General features: G+C 49.2%; 1 protein-coding gene across 2 annotated transcripts in view; it reads left to right on the top strand.

Moving 5' to 3' along the window:
* The first annotated feature begins 15,433 nt into the window (after positions 1 to 15,433).
* The window catches only part of Tbrg4 (transforming growth factor beta regulator 4), a 10,787-nt gene continuing 6,348 nt past the window's right edge, over positions 15,434 to 19,872 (top strand). Inside the window, exons 1-2 of one of the 2 annotated variants that reach the window (XM_013032980.1) lie at positions 15,434 to 15,570; positions 17,519 to 17,987. In XM_013032980.1, coding sequence (XP_012888434.1) covers positions 17,574 to 17,987 — 414 coding nt within the window. In that variant the 5' untranslated portion in view covers positions 15,434 to 15,570; positions 17,519 to 17,573. Of the gene's footprint in view, positions 15,586 to 17,518; positions 17,988 to 19,872 lie in introns of both variants that reach the window. The other variant, XM_013032979.1, reaches the window with a different exon arrangement.

Below are 19,872 nucleotides of genomic sequence, written 5' to 3'. Positions count from 1 at the left end.
CTGAGGTCTGAGGATTGCAGCTCAAAGCCAGCCCAGGCAGGAAAGTCTGTGAAACTCTTATCTCCAATAAAACTCAGAAAACCCAAAAGTGGAGCTGTAGCTCAAGTAGTAGAGCGCTCGACTTGAACTGAAGAGCTGAGGGACAGTGCTCAGGCCCCGAGTTCAAGCTCCATAACTGACAAAAAAAAATCATATAGAAAGCTGGGTGCTGGTGCCTCACACCTGTAATTCTAGTCATTCAGGATACTGAGCTTCTAAGGATTGTGGTCAAAGCCAATGTCAATCTAGCAGAACAGTCTCTGGGTCATCCCCAATTAACCACCAGGAAGTAGAGCTGTGTTTCAAATGGTAGAGTGCTAGCCTGGAGTGAAAAGGCCATGAGACAGAACCCAGGCCCTGAGTTCAAGCCCCAGTGTGCGCATACATGCACAAACACAAACCCACAATAATGTACTTTGATTACTGAGCAGGGTGGGTAGATGGCCTCACTGCAGGACAGAGAGGGCAGGCCAATTCTAACTGTGCAGCCCCATATCACACCTCTCCAGGCATTCCCCAAACTCCAGCACCCCAGGACTACAAAGCATAGCCAGTTTGGCACCAACATACCCACAGGTCCAGGGCAGTGGGCTCTCAGGTCACCCCTAAAGACTTGTACTATAGGAGCCCTCCCCACACTGCCAGGCCCCAAGCCCACAGAAGAGCGTGGCCTTTTGATGTATGGAGTTCCAGGAGAGTATGGGGCACTACAGGCCAGCCCAAGAGGACAGGCAGGAAGCCAAGTGTTGGGATTAGAGAAGCTCCAGAAACAGGGGTAAAGGACTCAAGGTGGGAGGCCAGGAGTAAGGGAGACTTGGGAGTGGTATGTACCACCACATACTAGAGCCCTTATACTTGGGAACCAGACAGAGTAGAAGGTTGGGAGGGCTGAGGCCCAGAACAGGGGTACCCAAGGATGAAGGACAAGGTGGAGATGACTCTGGGGGTCCAGAGGCAGCTCCCAGGGCAAGAAGAGCATGGACAATCATACACAATTACCTCAAAAAAGGTGGAGCACACAGGCACTAGCGAGTCCAAGTGTTCCTCAGCACCATTTGTGTGTGTGTGTGTGTGTGTGTGTGTGTGTGTGTTTTCCAACCATGATAGAAGTAAACCATGTCATTGGGAGGAAAAATACCAATGAAACAAAGGCAAATCAGTATCTCTTACGAAGTTATTTTAGCAAAAATATTGTAATAGTTTGCAAAACATGTTTTTTGCATTTCTAAATGAGAGTTGTGGGGCTGGGAAGGTGGCTCAGTGGTAGAGTGCTTGCCTAGCATGCATGAAGCCCTGGGTTTGATTCCTCAAAACCACATAAACAGAAAAGGCTAGAAATGGTGCTATGGCTCAAGTGGTAGAGCACTAGCTTTGAGCAAAAGCTCAGAGACAACACCCAGGCCCTGAGTTCAAGCCCCAGGACTGGCAAAAAAAAAAAAAAATCAAAAGAAAAGCTAGTCCTCTATCACCTCCTACAGGGGGGTAGCAACTTGGAATGTTCAGTACAAAGACACCAGAACAGACCCCTCCCCCTGAGGATTGAGCCTTTGTCCCTGTAACCCATCTGCCTCTGCCCCAGCAGATCCAGGCACTGGGCTCCACATCCCTTCCTCTCAGGCCACGGCCCACCACTGAGGGCCTCTCCCTTCTCCCCACCTCACACTCTCAGTCAGTCCAGCACTCTCTCACTTCAGTAGAGAGGAAACTGATTTCCCCCAAAGACTCATATGCTCCATGGCTGCCACCATCGTCTTCACGGACCCTGGACTCTCTACCTTCTCTTATCCTTTGCAATTAGACAATGTGTATGTGCACATGTGCATGTGCCTGTGTGTGCCTGGGGCCTTACACTCTTGCTTAGCTTTTTTGCTCAAGGCTAGTGCTCTAACACTTGAGCCACACTTCCACTTCTGGCTTTCTGTTAGTTAACTGAAGAGTCTCTTAGATTTGTCTGCCTGTGTTGGATTCAAACCTCAATCCTCAGCCACCTGAGAAGCTAGGATTGCAGGCATAAGCCACTGGCACACAGCTCAACTGGCTCTTTTGAATGCTTGGAGGCAGCTCCCTCTCAGAAGCCTCACAGCTGGGGAGGGGTCGCTGTGGTGGCACACCTGGGATCTCACTCTGTCCACCTGCGCCCCAACATACAGAAGCATGGGCCACATTCAGCGGCACTTCTACCGGTCCTTGTCCCTACAGTAGCCAAGGCTGACCCAGTGCCAGCAGCCGGAGGGTCTAAACCACTTGGAAATAGCCCAGAGCTCATGATGCCTTTGATGCCACTGGTATGAAAGGAGGAAAGGGCTGAGACAATGCCACCCCATAGGGCCTGGGAACAAGAGGAGCAGGTGTGTACAGGAATATGACTTGCAACATGAGAGAAGTGGTGAAAACCCCAGAGCAAACTAAGTCTGAAGATAGGACCTGCAAGCAAGGTGGTAACAAAAATGAGCCCAAGGGAGTTGGAGGCATGGCTTAGGTGGTTGAGCGCCAGCCAATGAGCAAAAGTGTCAGATACCAAGTTCACGTCCCAGTCTCAGACTAAAAAAAGAAGAATGAAAAAAAGGAAATAAGGAAAAGAAAAGAATGGGCCCATACCTAGGATCACAGCCCAGAGACAAGGGGGAGACCCTCAACCAGAGAGCATTACCACAAGGACCAGGCATGGAGGTAGGATATAGACCATGGATTATGGTGATAACCATGTGGCTCAACCTGGCCTCTTCTATCCGTCTCTGCTCTGAGAGGTTTACAAGAAACTCCAGCCTGCTTGTCCCCTGAGACAAGGACCCTGGGCCTCAGTTTCTCCATGGTAGGCACACAACTGATGATGAAAGTACCTATACAGCTTGAAAAAATATGAGCCAGAGCAAGGAAGGCTAGGAACCAAGAATCATCCTGTGGGGCACAGAACCCTGTGACCCTGCCACACAGGGCTGGCAAGCCCAGAGGAATTTTTCCATTCCTAGAACTTCCTGGCTGATAGCCACCTTTCCTGTAGAGTCTGAGGACAGCTGATGCACCTTCCCTGAACTTCATGTCCAGCCAACACCTCTCACTCTTCCCTGTACACCCCAGCCTCCCAGAACATGAGTCATCTCCTGGCTGACACTATCTCTAGACCCCAGGCCTCCCTCAAGTAGTTAAAACAGGCGTCCAAACTCCCCTCCATTCATACAGATTCCAAACAGAAGTTCTGGTCCATGTGGCATGGTTGCAGGTGGAAGTTGATTCTTATAGAAACCGAGGAAATGGTTACATGGTGTTAGTTCACTGGTTGGATATCTGTTCTGAAATCACTGGCAACAATATTTTCCAGAAATCTTCATAGCACAGAATGTGCTCAGAATATAAACTGACTGTAAACAGAACTACAACCTTGCTCCAACAACACAAGATTGTCCATATATGTGTGTATGTGGGGGGTTATACATTAGTACAGGATATATGTAGAAAGGAATCAAGACATTACAAATTATTTCTGGAATATAGATTATGTATTCTTTTGTTTTCTTCATGCTTTTCTAAGTTGCCTGAGTTTTGTACAATTTGGACATCTTACTTTTCTAATGAGAAAAGTAGAGATTAGCTGGGTGCTGGTGGCTCATGCCTGTAATCCTAGCTACTCAGGAGGCTGAGATGTGAAGATCATAGTTCAAAGCCAGCCCAGGCAGGAAAATCAGTGAGACTCTTATCTCCAATAAACCACCAGAAGACTGAAGTGACACTATGGCTCTAGTGGTAGAGCACTCACCTTCAGCACTAGCTGAAGAGCTCAGGGACAGCGCCCAGGCCCAGAGTTCAAGCCCCATGACCAACAAAAAAGAAAAAAAATTAAGAAAAACTAGAGATTTGTGTGTGTGTGTGTGTGTGTGTGTGTGTGTGTGTGTGTGTGTGTGTGTGTGTGTTGCTGAGGATAGGACCTAGGGTTATCCCCATACATGCTAGGCTAGGCAAGTGTTTGTACCTCTTAGCTGCAGCCCAGGCTACAGATTGTCTAATAATCTAAGTATAATGGAAGAAAGCCTTCTGGATCTGAAGGTGATCATTTATCACCCACTCCATTTAACCCTCACACCAGCCCAGTGTGAGAGATACTGTTGCTGCATCCAACAGATGGGAGAGCTGAGGCTGTGTAGAAGGAAATGACTTGTCTGAGGCAAAATGAAAATGAAGGCTAATTCCCTGGGCACTGGGCTTAGGGGACATTGGGAGTACAGAGAGGCTCACACATATATGGAATGATGGAAAGAAGAGGGGCTGGGGAACAGTGGCCAAGGCCAGGCCAAAGAAGAAACTGCACATGCACAGTGAGGGCCAGAGCCAATGGGAAGAAACAGGAAGGATGACCCCAAACCTCATTCATGAGCCAAAAAAACAGCACTGGCAGTCATTTTATCTGAAGAATAATTTGGGACCCGAAAATGGCCTAGGTTTTCCAAACTCACACAAATGTATGAGGATAGGCTGGGTGCCGGTGGCTCGCACCTGGAATCCTAGCTACCCAGGAAGCTGAGATCTGAGGATCATAATTCAAAGCCAACCCAACCCAGGCAGACAAATCCAAGGTACACTTCTATTCCACTAACCAGAAAAAAAACTAAGATTTGAAAAAACCTGACCCAACAATTCATTTCTGCACTCAAACCCTGGAGAGGCCCTGTCCTCATACACAAAGCCAAATCATCCATGGGAGCAAAGAATCAGAAGCTGATTCTGAGCTATGGCTTACCTGATGAAGCACCAGCCTAGAACAAAGAATCCAAACAAGAGCATGAGGTTCTGAGTTCAAGCACACACATGCACATGTGTGTGTACCCACACACACATACACACAAGCATTTAAGGATTTGACATAATGGTTGAGATTTAAAGAATTTCAGCTGGGACCAGGTGCTGGAGGCTCATTCCTGTCAGCTACTCAGGAGGCTGAGATCTGAGGATAGGAGTTTGAAGCCAACCCAGGCAAGGAAGTCCATGAGACTCTTATCTCCAATTAGTTATACCAAAAAATCTAGAAGTTAAACTGTGGCTCAAGTGGTAGAGGGCTACTACCCTTGAGCACAGTAGCTCAGGGACAACTCTCAGGCCCTGAGTTCAAGCTCCAGTACAAGCACACACACTCACACATACAGAAACAGAGTGAAGTAACTCTGGCAGTATCTACAGCATGAATCCAGGCAATTGGTTGTATGTGTTTGTTGAACTATTTTTCCTACTCCTCTGTATGTTTAAAATTATTATAATAAAAAGTAAACACAAAAACCTCCATTATTAACTGTCAATCTATCCACCAATCAGGCAGGACAAGTATTTGATGGGACAGGGGGATGGGCCCTCCTAACCAGCTGTGCTGCAAGAATTGGGAATTGGGAGTCTCTTGGGAGGATCATTGGGTAGAACCTGTCCTGTAGGTGAACAGCCTAAAATGTACACAAACAAGAAACTAGGACAGCCATGAACCCATCAATGCTGTGGAGACCCACCAAGCCTTCCAACCACACACGTGTCGTTAGAAACCAGTCTGCAAGATATCAATAGTGGGAGATAAAAAGAGGTGGGGACAATATCTTTGAGTATAAGCTGTGTTTTCAAGAGAATCAACCTGTACATCTGTGCTAGAACATGCTTTGAGTACTCTGAAAAGAGGAGGAAACCAAGCTCCACGAATATGAATACAGGCGGAAGCCAATAGAAATCCATTGTCCTTGCAGACTCTGTGTCATCCCCACATGCCTGTGGTTTTCCTCCAGAAACAATAGCAATGGAAGTGAGGAAAGGAAGAAGGCCTGGCCTGACAGAAGCCCCTTGACACACACACGGAGGGCGAGGCTGTCCCTTCAATCAGGGGGGGACCTGCATGGTCTTGCTGCCGAATGGCCTTCCTCTGAGATGGGACACACTATCTGCTGTTGGGAGTGAGGAGTGAGGGGTCCTGAGGGTGAAACCGATCATGGAAGAGCTCTGAAATGAGAACAGGTTATATGGCCGAGACTGGTCACTGCAGTTCAGTGACCCCTCAGGAGACACATTTGAAGGTGTACCCTGGCCTGGCAGAAGGCAGGTAAGGGAGAAAGGAATAGGGTGGGGCCTAGAGTCCCCAAGAGGTCTGAGAAGAGAAGCAGAGACCAAGAGAGGTCAAGACAGCCAGAGGAAGCAGGAGGCTGTAGCAGGATCTGGCAGGGAGGCCCGGGAGCAAAGAAGTTCTGGGAGCTACAGGGACACACAGTGCTCTAAGACCAGGGACCTAGGGATCTGATGACATCACACCAGCAACCCATGCAGTCACATGGGTTGAAGACTACAGTCATACAAGGTTCCAGCAGTTCACACTCGTAATCCTAGCTACTCAGGAGTCTGAGATCTGAGGATCAAGATTCAAAGCCAACAAGAAAGAGCATGGGACCAATTAATCACCAAAAAGTTAGAAGTGGAACTATGACTCAAGTGGTAGAGTACCAACCTTAAGTGAAAAAGTTCAGGGACAGTACCCAGGGCTTGAGTTCAAGCCCCAGGACTAGCACCAAAAACACATATATACATACATATATACATATATACATACATACATATGACTACGATCAGCATCTCAAAGTGCTGACATTTTCTTTTTTTCTTTTTTTTTTTTTTTTTTTGCTGGTCCTGGGGATTGAACTCAGGGCCTGGTCTTTGTCCCTGAGCCCTCTCTTTTCTCAAGGCTAGAGCTCTACCATTTGAGCCATAGCACCATTTCCAGCTTTTTCTGTGTATGTGGTACTGAGGAATCAAACCTAGGGCTTCATGCATGCTAGGCAAGCACTCTACTACTAAGCCGCATTCCCAGCCTGACATTTTCACCTTTAGACTTGAGTCTTCTGTGAGGTCTGACAGGACCCACAAGCACACAAAACAGGACAGAAACAAATGCATGTGACACAGGGGTCGTCTGGGCCTGGCTTCCCTAAACATGCAGAGATCCCCAGACACACAAGATCCAGGCCAGTCGTGGCTTCTCCAAAACAAAACTGCTTAAGAGGACAGTTTCCACCAAATAGGAAACAGAACTGGAAAGAAATAAGAGGAAAGAAAAGTGAATCAAACAGAATGAGTAGCCGGGCGCTGGTGGCTCACGCCTGTAATCCTAGCTACTCAGGAGGCTGAGATCTGAGGATCACAGTTCAAAGCCAACCTGGGCAGGAAAGTCCATGAGACTTATCTCCAACTAATAACCAGAAACTGGAAGTGAAGCTGTGGCTCAAAGTGGTGGAGTGCTAGTCTTGAACAGAAAATCCCAGGGACAGCACCCAGGCCCTGAGTTCAAACCCCATGACCAACCAAAAAAGAAAATCAAATCAAAGCCAGGCACTGTTGGCTCAAGCCTGTAATCCTAGCTACTCAGGAGGCTGAGATCTGAGGATCACTGTTCAAAGCCAGCTCAGGCAGGAAAGTCCATGAGACTCTTAACTCCAATAAACCACTAGAAAACCGGAAGAGGTGCTGTGGTTCAAGTGGTAGAGCACTTGCCTTGAGCTGAAGAGCTCAGAGACAGCACCCAGATTCAGATGCCAGTGGCTCATTCCTGTAATCCTAGCTACTCAGGAAGCTGAGATCTGAGGATCACAGTTCAAAGCCAGGCCAGGCAGGAATGTCCATAAAACTCTTATCTCCAATTACCCACTAAAAAAATGGAAGTGGAGCTGTGGTTCTAGTGGTAGAGAAGTGGCCTTGTGCACAATGATCAGAGACAGTGTGCCCAGGCCCTGAGTTCAAGCCATAGTACACACACACACACACACACACACACACACACATACACACACACTCCTAGTACATCTGTCAGCCTGCTTTCCCCTCATTTGTTGAACAAAGTTCCTTGAGATGGCTAACCAGCCCAACGGAAGCCATGACAAACTAGGACTGCAGGGACATGGCTGGGGACTTAAAGCTTGAGGCCACTGCGGTGAAGAGAGGCTGTGATCCTGGCATGGGACAGTTGTGCGTGTGAGGTGGATTCAGACGTCCTGGTCCAGCCTATTCATGCTGTAGGGGGGAAGAGGCCTGGGAGGTAAAGGCTGTCAGGGCCTGCCACTGAGTAATGGTGAACTCAGCCACCTGTCCCATCCCTTCCGGAGCCCAGCTGCTCCCTGATCTGTGGTAGTCACTTTCCAGGGAGGGTGAAATAGTCTGATGGAAACTGTCTTGTAAGCATCAAGCCCTGAAGAAAGCACAACGGGTGGCAAGTCACCACAGCCAGGAAGTCCACATTCACTCTCCAAAAGCTCAGACTGGCCGCCCCCCCAGGGCCTGGTTGGAGGGTCATTACAGAGTCACATAATGCACTGGGCTCACATTGGAGGTGCAGCTCAGAAGAACATTCTGGGCTGGACTCTCCACATTTGATAGCAGGACTAAGGGCCCCAGGAGATGCTCTCAATGGCTCTGTGTCCAAAGCTGATAGGTCCCAGGCCTGCTACAAAGGTCCTTGGTGAGGCAGAGAAGTATGGCCCACACCAGGGGCCAGCTGGCACCTGCCACCCTCAGTTCACACTGGTCCAATGATCCAGGAAGACGGATCTAGGAAATGGCCTCAAAGTGGAGGTGAGACATTGATGGGCACTATGCCCATCTGCCCTGAACCTCCTGCTCATTTGGCACAGAAAGCTCTTCTATGAAGAAACCTCATTTGTGTCCCCTGAACAGACAGCCCTAACCTCAACCGAATGTCCTACATCCTTGCAAGGAACAAGCAGCTCATTCCTGTAGAAAATTCAGAAAACCACAAAGAAGCACAAAAAAATTCACTCTAAGCCCTACTTCCTGTTTTGTTTCCTATGGGACTTTGTACAAATTTGAAATCTGTCATCCTTTTGTCCCTGAAGGGCCCTAACATGACCATTTAAGACATCTGTGTGACATCTGTTACCAGGCCTAATTTCTTCCTTCTTCATACCCCTTATTCTCAGGTTAAATATGTATTACTTTCTTTTTATTTTTCTTTTTCTTTTTTTGGTCCAGTCATGGGGCCTGAACTCTGGGCCTGGGCGCTGTCCCTCAGCTCTTCAGCTCAAGGAGAGCACTCTACCACTTGAGCTACAGCGCCACTTCCGATTTTCTGGTGGTTATTGGAGATAGGAGTCTTTCCTGCCCAGGCTGGCTTTGAACCGTGATCCTCAGATCTCAGCCTCCTGAGTAGCTAGGATTACAGGCGTGAGCCACCAGCGCCCGGCACATGCATTACTTTCAAAGATAGGGGGGAAAATGATGAGCTTTACAAGGGACTTTTTTTTTCAAACCATGACTCTTTTCGTGCTCAGGCATAAGCCACATATGGTAGTGCATCCATGTAATTCCAATCTCTTAGGAGACTGAAGTAGGAGGATCTCAAGTTCAAGGTCAGCCTGGACAACATAATGAGACCTTGTCTCAAAAAACTCAACTGGAGTAAAATTAATTTATTCATTAAATAAAATTATCTGTGGCAGTTGCTCCTCCCAGAGTAGAGCATTCCTGTACAGGTGTCCAAGAAGGAAGTATTTTAGTACAACTGGGGTTCTGCCAGCTTGGGGGTTCCCCCGCCCAGTCTTCCTCCAGTTAGTCCTTTAAATTCACCCAGATACCCAGGCCACCATCAGCTGCCTGCCACCGCCATCATGCGTTGCCTCCTTAGCCTTATGTTTGGCCTGCTCGCCCTGGAGGCTGTCCTGGCTCAGGACCCACACTCCACCCCAGGTAAGCCTCAGCCTTCCATTAAACTCAAGGACAGGCCCATGAAGATCCACAGACTCATCTCTGCTCTTCATGGAACCCAATGGGCATAGGGCACTGGTAGTTTTATGAAGGGGTGAGGAAGAGAGGACCAAGAGGGCTCACATCAGGGAAGGGGGCCAGAAATGAGAGAAAAGCAGGGCCCCATTCATACATGGAGTTGCTGCAAGCCATGATCCCTAGATGAGAAATGTCCAAGCTAGAAGACAATGTGATGGACAGGAGGTTAGTCCTCCACCTCTGACCAACTCTGGTTAGTCCTTCATTTTTCTACCTCTGACAGAGGCCTGAAGCTTGCTTCCTAATTTTAACAGCTGATTTCTTATACTTTGACCCATTCTACTTCAGTTTTAATTTTTTTTTCTCCTCTAAGAAATGGCACTTAGGGTCAAGTGTGGTAGTACATGCCTGTAATCCCAGCCTCTTGGGAGACAGAACTAAAAGGATCATGGTTGGGGCTGGCACAGGCAAAAACCCAAGAGCCAATCTAAAAAATAAGCAAAAAGAATTAAGAAGCCAGGCGCTGGTGTCTCACAGCTGAAATCCTAGTTACTTGGGTGGCTGAGATGTGAAGCTCATGCTTCACAGCCAATCCAGTCAAGAAAGTCTGCCAGACTTATCTCCAATAATCACCAGAAAAGCAGACGTGGCACTGTTCAAAGTGGTAGAGTGGTAGAGTGAGCCTGAGCAAAATTTGAGCTCAAGGACAGTGTCCAGGCCCCACGACTAACAAAAAAAAAAGGAATTAGTGACACACAAAGCCCTGAATCCATATCCCAGGCTGCTAAAAGAGAAAAATAAAAAGAACAAAGAAATGGCATCTTGGACTGTAGGAAGTTGGGCTCCCTTGTAGCTTCTATCTGCATCTCCAACTGGCCTTCCTGAAGGGCTCTAGAGGTGAGAATGGACCTGAGCCCCCCTGACCTGCCTGTCCCCTGTGCAGCTCTGTACACGTGCCCTGCCATCAACCCAGCAGAAGAAACTACCTCCACAAAAGAGTGCTATAACAACAATGACTGTGTGGACAACACCATTTGCTGCCCTAGTATCCGTGGCCACATCTGTAAAGCCCCCATCAAAGGTATGGCTCTGAGGAGAGGAGTGGAAGGGTGGGGGGGTAGGGGAGAGAGCACCAACTAGGTTCGGCAGACATGTTTGCATCCACCTACCACCCTGTCTGTGAGCTCCCTTCATCTGCCAGCCCCACCTTGGACTCTCCCATCCACCTGGCCTTGAAGATCCCCAGCAACTTGCCCATTTCTAAGATGGGGGAGGAGGATTTCAGGTCAGGAGGTCAGTGAACTGGGCCTTCGCATCAAAGAGCTTCAGGTAACTGGGCACTAGGGGCTCACACCTGGAGCACTAGCAATTCAGAAGGCTAAAGTCTAAGGATTGTGGTTCAAAGCCAGCCCAGGTAAGGAAGTCTTTGAGATTCTTACCTTCAATTAGCCACCAAAAACCTGAAAATGGAGCCGTGGCTCAAGTGATAGAGCACCAGCATTGTGCTGAGCACCCTGAGTTCAAGTCCTAGTACTGGACTACACACACACCAAAAAGAAAAAGAAAGAAAGGTGGGAGTGGGCTGGGAATGTGGCTTAGTGGTAGAGTGATTGCCTAGTATGCACTAAGCCCTGGGTTTGATTCCTCAGTACCACATACATAGAAAAAGCCAGAAGTGGCATTGTGGCTCAAGTGGTAGAGTGCTAGCTTTGTGCAAAAGAAGCTCAGGGACAGCCCAAGCCCTGAGTTCAAGCCCCAGGACTGGCAGGTACCCAGTGGCTTACACCTGTAATCCTAGCTACTTAGAAGCCTGAGATCTGAGGATCACGGTTTTTTGGGGGTTTTTTGTTTTTTGGCCTGGTCGTGGGGCCTGAACTCTGGGCCTGGGTGCTGTCCCTCAGCTCTTCAGCTCAAGGCTAGCACTCCACCACTTGAGCCACAGTGCCACTTTCAGTTTTTTTCTTTTTGCTTATGTGGTGCTGAGGAATTGAACCCAGGGCCTCATGCATGCAAGGCACGTGCTCTACCACTGAGCCACCTTTCCAGCCCTGAGGATCACGGTTTAAAACCATCCCGGGCAGGAAAAGTCCGTGAGACTCTTTATCTCCAATAAACCACTAGAAAACCGGAAGTGGCACTGTGGCTCAAGAGGTAGAGTGCTTGCCTTAAGCTGAAGAGCTCAGGGACAGTGCCCAGACCCAGAGTTCAAGCCCCACAATGGATTAAAAAAAAAAAAAAAAGGAAGGGGCAGGGATGGAGGGAAAGAAGAGAAGAAAGGGCTTCAAGTGATTACAGACTGGCTTGTCTCTCCCACAGTCAAGGCTGGCAGCTGCCCCAGGATGTCAGAATTGTCCAGTGCTGAGCAATGTCTGCTGAAGGACCAGTGTGCCCACGATGCTGACTGTTTAGGAAGCCAAAAGTGTTGCAGAAGCAGATGTGCCATGATGTGTCTGAGCCCTGTCGTAGGTACTCTTAGCACCCTCCCTTGGAGCCCTTTCTTCCCTTAGCCAACTCTAGCCAGCGGCCTCAAGGGCAAGCGCAGCACAGGCACAGGGTTCCACCACACCACCTGCAGATTTCCCTGGGCACTTGATGTGAAGACTTCACAGAGGGCTTGGGGAAGCACAGGAACTGGCCCAGAAGTTGGTAGGACTTAGCCCCATTGGGCCTTTTTGCCAGCATAGGCCTTGCTACTTAAGTCTTAGGGGCCCAGTGAAGACCTTCAAAACAGGAGCCAGCTGGGTGACAATGGCTCATGCCTGTCATCCTAGCTACTCAGGAATCTGAAATATAAGGATCACAGTTCAAAGCCAGCCTGGGCAGAAAAATCTGCGAGATTCTTATCTCCAATTAACCACAAAAATGGAGCTACAGTGCAAGTGGTAGAGTGCTAGCTGAGTTGAAGCCCCACAACTGGCATTTTTTTAAAAATGCAGGAACCTGCATAAGATGTAGGTTCAGGTCTAACTCTCCATGCACAGTAAGAAATGTACTCAGCCATCAGTTCTGGGGACTGATGGATAGGCACACATCAAGAGATGAACAGGTGAACGAACCATGACAGAAATGACCTCCCTCTCTCGTCCCAACTCCTGTCTCCCTGCAGAGAACAACCATCAGTCAGCAGCCTGCTCCGGGTCCCAGGACTGCCAGGAGTAACTGACCCAAATCTGCTCAACAAAAGCTTTCCCTCCTGGATCCAGAGTGTGTAACACCTCCTATCTGCTGCTAATAAAAATTAAAAAAATCTATTTGGTTTTGTGTCTCTTTCTCTATCTGTCCTGGGCTCCTGGAGGGAGGACAAAGCAAATACAGAATAGCCAGAAAAGCTTTGTGGACCACTCAAGAGTCACCACACTAGCAAAAGACCCTCCCACCACTCAAAAAACATTGTGGCAGGGACCACACACTGAGATAGCCCTAAACCATGAGCTTTCAAACTTGCTCTACCTTGGCTGAATGGAGGTGGGGACAAGGGCAGGCTCCTCATGCTCAGCTAGGTTTCAGAGCTGCAACTGCAGTAACCTCCAGTGCTCTACAAGACTAGAGCATAGGCTGGAAGGACACAGGTCATCCAAAGGACACCAGGGGCAGACTCCACATTGTGATGTGATCCCCAATATCTACCTGGTCTTTTCCCCCATAGTGTTTGATACAAAGTCACCAGCACAGTTGATCTAAACCCACTTGGTTCTTGAGGGAAGTTTTGTTTTAGAGTTACTGACAGCCTGGTACTTGTTAGGCAAAAACTCTACCATTTGAGCCATACTCCTCATCCCCAGCCCCAGTGATGGTTAACTGGCTTTGGCTTTACCAAAAGGAAAAACAAATTTCAGATGTCTAAGAGGAAATTCCCACTCCTACTCCCTGAAGAAGTTAGGCCTGTATACTCTCACAGCAACTGGGTTATGGGGCCTCTAATTTCCCTGAAGTTTGCATTTCAAAATGCAAGCCCAGCAGGTTTTATTGTTGTTGAAAGGATCCCACACATCCATCCCAGGGGACCACGCAGAGGCAGGCAGGCACAGGAGAAAGATTATACAAGGTTTATTAGAGGACCCATATATCCCCTGGAAAGGGAGCACATGGCACCCTCCACTATCTAAGAAGCAACAGGGTCTAGGGGCAGGAAGTGAGGTGGGTAGGAGCCTAGGTGGGTCTGGGTAGAGAGAGGGAGGGGCCAGCTGTGTGCTGGGAACTCCAGAGCTGGGAGGAGCTCAGGTCTGGGTGAAGCTGAGGACCAAAAGTGGGCACAATGCTTAGTTGTTTTACTGAGGTTTGCTGTTTTCTCCCCTGTGTATTTGGGAGTATGAGTATGAAGCTATGTGTGGCTACTCACTGAAAAGGGAATGTAGATCTGCTGGTCACCTATGGACACAGTCAGATGTAAATCAATGCAATCTTCGTGTATTTCTCATGAAAATGTGTCAAGGTTTGGATGTGTGCCCCCAGACCCACATATTAGGCCCACAGTGGCACTACTGGCAAGTAGTGGAAGCTGTGTGTGTGTGGTATTGGAGTTTGAACTCAAGGTCCTTTAATCTAAGGTAGTATACTTAAGATGGTGATACTTTAAAATGGCTGACACCTGAACAAGATGGAACCTAGTGAGAAAATTTTAGGTCTGGGAGGCATGCCCTTGAATGATGGCTCTGTGCGCCATCAGTCAGGTGGTCTAGGAAGACAATTGTGTGGTTTGGATATAGGCAAGAAAACCAGAGTGACCTGACAGTTTTGCAAAACGGTAATAGAGGTACTCGGCTCCCCAGGCTCCGGTCCTCCCCATTAGCCACACAGGTCCACTGCCTGCCTTGCTTTAGAAAGAAACACTGCCTAGGTCTGCTGTTGGGTTTCAGTGTGTGCCGTCAGGAGCTAAAGTGCCATCTGGCTCACTAGCCCAGGGCAGACAGTTCAGGAAATGGCTGAGCTGAGGTAGAAGGATTCCAATAGCTTCAGAACTAGATGAGACCAAAAACAGACCCCAGGGTAAGTTCCACCTCCCCCTCTCGTGGCTTTTTAGATTTCAGGCAGTTTTTGTGTTGTCTATTTCATTTGTTGAACTCGGGACCTAGGCACTGGTCCTGAGCGTTTTCCGCTCAAGGATAGCGTTCTCCCACCTTGAGCTACAGGGCCACTTCCGGTTTTCTGGTGGTTAACTGGCCAGGGCTGGCTTTGAACCGGGATCCTCAGATCTCAGCCTCCTGAGTAGCTAGGATGACAGGCGTGAGCCACCGGCGCCCGGCGGGGTTTGTGTCTGTCTTGGGGAAGGGGGAGTTTCGGGAACTCAAGGCTGGAGCTTGCGCTCGCTGCTGGAGCCCTACACTTGAGCCAGGCCTGCAGAGCTTTGGTTTGGAGACAGGCGCTGCCGTGAACCCCAGGCTGGTTAAGTGCGATGCTCCGGCCTCAGTCGGGTTCCCGGGTGCTGGGACGCACACCTCCACGCCTGCATTCGGTTACCAAACCGCCCGCGTTCCCAGTCCCCAGACGGGGAGCTTGTCTCTTAGGTCTCACCGGGCCTTTATCTTCTCCCTCTTTCCTGGCTTCCGCCGGTGCCCACGGGAAAGCCGGCGCCAACCCGAGAGGACCGGGGCGGGACTTCCTGGGCTGTGGCATGCGCGTCACGTCCGCTTTGCCTCACTTCCGGCGGTGCTGGAGTCACGTCGGCCGCGGCGCGGCGTGGTCTCTGGGCCGGCGCGGGTGGATGGAGGTCATCGAAGGTGTCTGCGCTGCCGGCCTCTCGGCCAGGGGAGACAGGGTTGCTGCGCGTGGGCACCCGGGCGAGCGAAGGTGCGGATGGGGAAGGTAAGGGCCTAGCCAGCGCCGGCAGTCCGCGAACTCGGGGAGCCCGTCAGCAGCGGGCCGAGCCGCCCCAGGGCTTCGTGGGCCGCCGGCGCCCGGAGTCGCCGCTGGGCACGGTCGGCCCCGCCAGCCACCGGCCCAGCGATCACTCGCCCAGCGCCAACCCGCCACTGCGCACGCGCCGCCTCTGCCCCCCTGCCCCCCGTGTCAGCGCGGTCTGGCCTGACCAGCGCTACCCTTCTTGACCTCCGGTGTCCCAGAGAATCGGGTTTCGTATCTTCATTTTAGGACCAAACCCCCGGCCTGAACCCACGACTGGCCTTCGGACTTAGATTTCTTTCTCTGAAACTGCGACTAGACTTGTCTCAAAAATCGGAAAGATCTTGCAACGCTTTCTCACCGTCATCAGGAAGTGGGAGGTGCTGGTTTGGGCCATATGTTAAAAGCAACATCTTCAACCGGGCGCTAGTGGCTCATGTGTGTAATTATAACTACTCAGGAGATTGGAGATCTGAGATTCGCGGTTCGAAGCCAGCCCGGGCAGGAAAGAATAAACTACCCGGAGAAAGCCGGAAGTGGCACCGTAGCTCTTGAAGGAAGTAATGTTTTGTTGATCTTGGAAAGACTGAAGTGTGTTCTGCTAGGCCGGCTGATGCCCCGTGTAGGGGCAAGTCCTGCAGTGTGGCCTAAAAGTGCAAAACCTGACTTGAAGGGAGGGGAAGGGGTCCTCTTGTGGGGAGGGAGTGGAGGTACAAAGAGAAGATAATTCCATGCCATGTTATGAACTGCTTTTGATTGATTTGAGAGTTTTGCTCTTGGAAATTTGGAGATGATAGCCGAGCATTTGTCATCCCAGCTACTCAGGAAGGCTGAGATCTGAAGATTGAGGTTCAGAGCCAGCCCAGGAACAAAGTCCATGAGCTTTTTTTTGGGGTGGGGAGGCAGTGGGAGGGGGCTTGAACTCAGGGCCTAGGCACACTGTTCCTCAGCTTTTCAGCTCAAGGCCAATGCTGTACCACTTAAGCCACAGAGCCACTTCCAGTTTTCTAGTGGTTAATTGGAGATACTAGTCTCAGACTTTCCTGTCCAAGCTGGTTTTGAACTTCAGTCCTCAGATCTCAGCCTCCTGAGTAGCTAGAGTTACAGGCCTGAGCCACCAGCGCCCTGCTGTCCTGGGTTAACTCAGCATTCTATGCTGAATCAAAAATTCTGAGAATTTTTTTATTTTTTTTTTGCTTATAGGGCACTGAGGAATCAAACCCAGAGCTTCATACATGCTAGGCAAACACTACCACTAAGCCACATTCCCAGCCCTTAAAAATTCTGAGAATTTTTGCTTCAGAAAGTAGTACTATCTCAAATGAATGTTCAAAAAGAATAATTGAGGGCTAGGAATGTGGCTTAGTGGTAGAGTGCTTGTCTCATGTGCATGAAGCCCTGGGTTCGATTCCTCAGTATCACATATACAGAAAAAGCCAGAAGTGGCACAGTAGCTCAAGTAGTAGAATACTAGCCTTGAGCAAAAGAAACTCAGGAACAGTGTCCAGGCCCTGAGTTCAAGCCTCAGGACTGGCAAAAAAATAATAATACTTGAGCTAGGGCACCAATGGCTCATGCCTATAATCCTAGCTACTCAAGAGTCTGAGAACTAAGGATCATTTTTTGAGGAAGCCCTGGCAGTAAAATCTGTGAGACTCTTCATCTCCAGTTTACCACCAAAAAAGCCAGAAATGGAACTGTGGCTCAAGTGGTAGAGTTGCCAGCCTTGAAGACAAAAGCTCAGGGACAGCACCCAAGCCTCAAGACTGGCACCAAAAAAAAAAAAAGAGGATGGTCTTGGGGACAGTGTAACTGTGATTTCCTATCATTATCATTGTTTCTTTCATGTTTGGGTCAGGAACTGCCCCTATACTGCTTCCTTTTCTTTTCTCCTCAGGACTTTATAGGATCACTTGCTAGGAAGTTCTATCTTCCTGTTCCTGTGGGTCATCATGGCCGCTCGCCTAGTAAAGCGATGCACGTGTCTCTTGAGAGAAGCCACCCGCCTCATCCCTGCCACAGCTCCAGTTGGCCCACTGAGACTTTCTGGGGTGACCCAAAGGACTTTGACCATTTCAGCCCCCTCACCCAGTTCCCACTCCTCAGGTTCCTTAAAAGAGCTAGTAGACAAGGAGCAAGTGTTTACTCCTTACCCAGAGCACCAAGAGGTGGACCACCTCATTGAGAAAGCCACCAGGCCAGTGGAGCTATTGCAGCTACTGAATGGTGGCCACAGCTTGCATCACAATCACCGGGCCCTCATAGTCATCCAGCTCTCACGCCTCCTGTCTGGAAAGCCAGAAGAAAAGGTCTTGCTTATACAGGATGCCCGCTTCCAGCAACTTCTCCATCTGCTCAACAGTCAGGTAGGTGACAAGGGGAGAATTAGCAGGTACCAACTATGGACATACACACACCAGCATCGTCTATGGTTTCTTTTTCTAGACTTGAGTACTTACATGTGCTTTCTCTGTTTGTCCTCAACAAGAGCATCATTAACTGTCCTCATCTTACAGACAAGCATCTAAAACACCTGATAACACAAAGGCAAGCGATGCACCTGATTATTTGGTTGGCTGATTTGGTTTTATTGTGGGGATTTGGAATTCTGGGGTTTGATCTTAGGACCTAACACTTACCTACAGTTTGGTTTTTGGAGAGTGTATGGGTGAGCACATGCTTGCACAAGTGTGCACACACAGGTGCACATGCTAGTACTGGCTTTTGAACTAAGGACCCAGTGCTATTGCTCATATTTTTGTTGTTTTGTTAGTTGTTGTTTTTCTGCTTAAGGCTAGCCTAAACCTCTCGAGCCACACCTCCACTTTTGGCTTTCTGCCTGTTATTTGGAGAAAGATTTCAAATGTTTGTCTGACTTTGAACCTTGATCCTCAGATCTTAATCTCCTGACTAGCAAACAGAGGTGAGCACCAGTGCTCAGCTATGAACATCACTCTTGAAGCTGGAGGGCATGCGTTGTAACAGATGGGGGCCTGTGGAGAACTGAGCCGTGCATTCAACCCCTCATGGAGAAGTGGGGTTTCTTTGTGTAACCTTTGGGGCAGCACTCAATTTGGAAACCAGTTTTTTCCTCGTGTGAGGAAAATAACTTGTCACATAGGTGCTGCTTTGGACTTTGGAAAAAAGGAAATCTAGCCCTAGTACCAGCCAAAAAGGAATGTGCTCCTAGTCTGCTTCCTCAGACACAGAAATCTTGGGCTTGGTTGTCGGGTGTGATTAGGAAGGGCTTGTGCTAAGTGTTTTCAAGCTACAGGCCTTTAAGTCTGGGTAATGGAACATGACTTGTGAATGAGGTAGAACAGCATAGAAAGTATGCATAGTAAGGTAAGTACTGTCTCAAAACTTTTAGTTAGGGGCTGGGAAGGTGGCTCAGTGGTAGAGCGCTTGCCTTGCATGCATGGGGCCCTGGGTTCAATTCCTCAGCACCACATAAGCAGAAAGAAAAAAGCCGGAAGTGGCACTGTGGCTCAAGTGGTGGAGCGCTAGCCTTGAGCTGAGGGACAGCGCCCAGGCCCAGAGTTCAGACCCCACGACCAGACCCAAAAAACAAACAAACAAACTTTTAGTTAGGTACAAATCCTTAGACTTACACTGTGAACACTGGGTACACATTTCTTAAACAAGTTCTGGTCCTCTAAGGCTATAATTCTTGTCCCCATTTGTTGAGTATTTTGTCCTGAACTTTGAACTCAGAGCCAGGACACTGTCCCTGAGCTTTCCCCCCAACCCGGTAGTAGGGCTTGAACTGTGGGCCTGGGAGCTGTCCCTCAGCTCTTCAGCTCTACCACTTGAGCCACAGCACCACTTCCAGTTTCTGAGTGGTTTATTGGAGATAAGAGTCTCACCGACTTTTCCTGCTCGAGCAGCCTCCTGAGTAGGTAGGATTACAGGCATGAGCCACTGGTGCCTAGCTGTCCCTGAGCTTTTGTGTTAAGGACAGCATTCTACCACTTGAGACCCAGCCCTACTTCTGTCTTATTTGGTGGCTAAGTGGTCCTAGAGCTTCCTGCCCAGGCTAGTCTCAAACCACAATCTTCATATCTCAGCCTCCTGAGGAACTAGGATTACAGGCACGAGTCACTGGCACCCAACTTTGCTGAGTGTTTTGTTTTGTTTTGTTTTTTGGGTCTAGTTGTGAGGCCTGAACTCTGGGCTGGGCCCTGTCCCTCAGCAATTCAGCTCAAGGCTAGCACTCTACCACTTGAGCCACAGCGCCACTTCTGGCTTTTT

Source organism: Dipodomys ordii, unplaced genomic scaffold (assembly GCF_000151885.1).
Source record: "Dipodomys ordii isolate 6190 unplaced genomic scaffold, Dord_2.0 Scaffold160, whole genome shotgun sequence".
In the NCBI taxonomy this organism is placed as follows: domain Eukaryota; kingdom Metazoa; phylum Chordata; class Mammalia; order Rodentia; family Heteromyidae; genus Dipodomys; species Dipodomys ordii.
The sequence above is the reverse complement of the archived record's forward strand: the minus strand, read 5'-3'. Positions and strand labels throughout refer to the sequence as shown.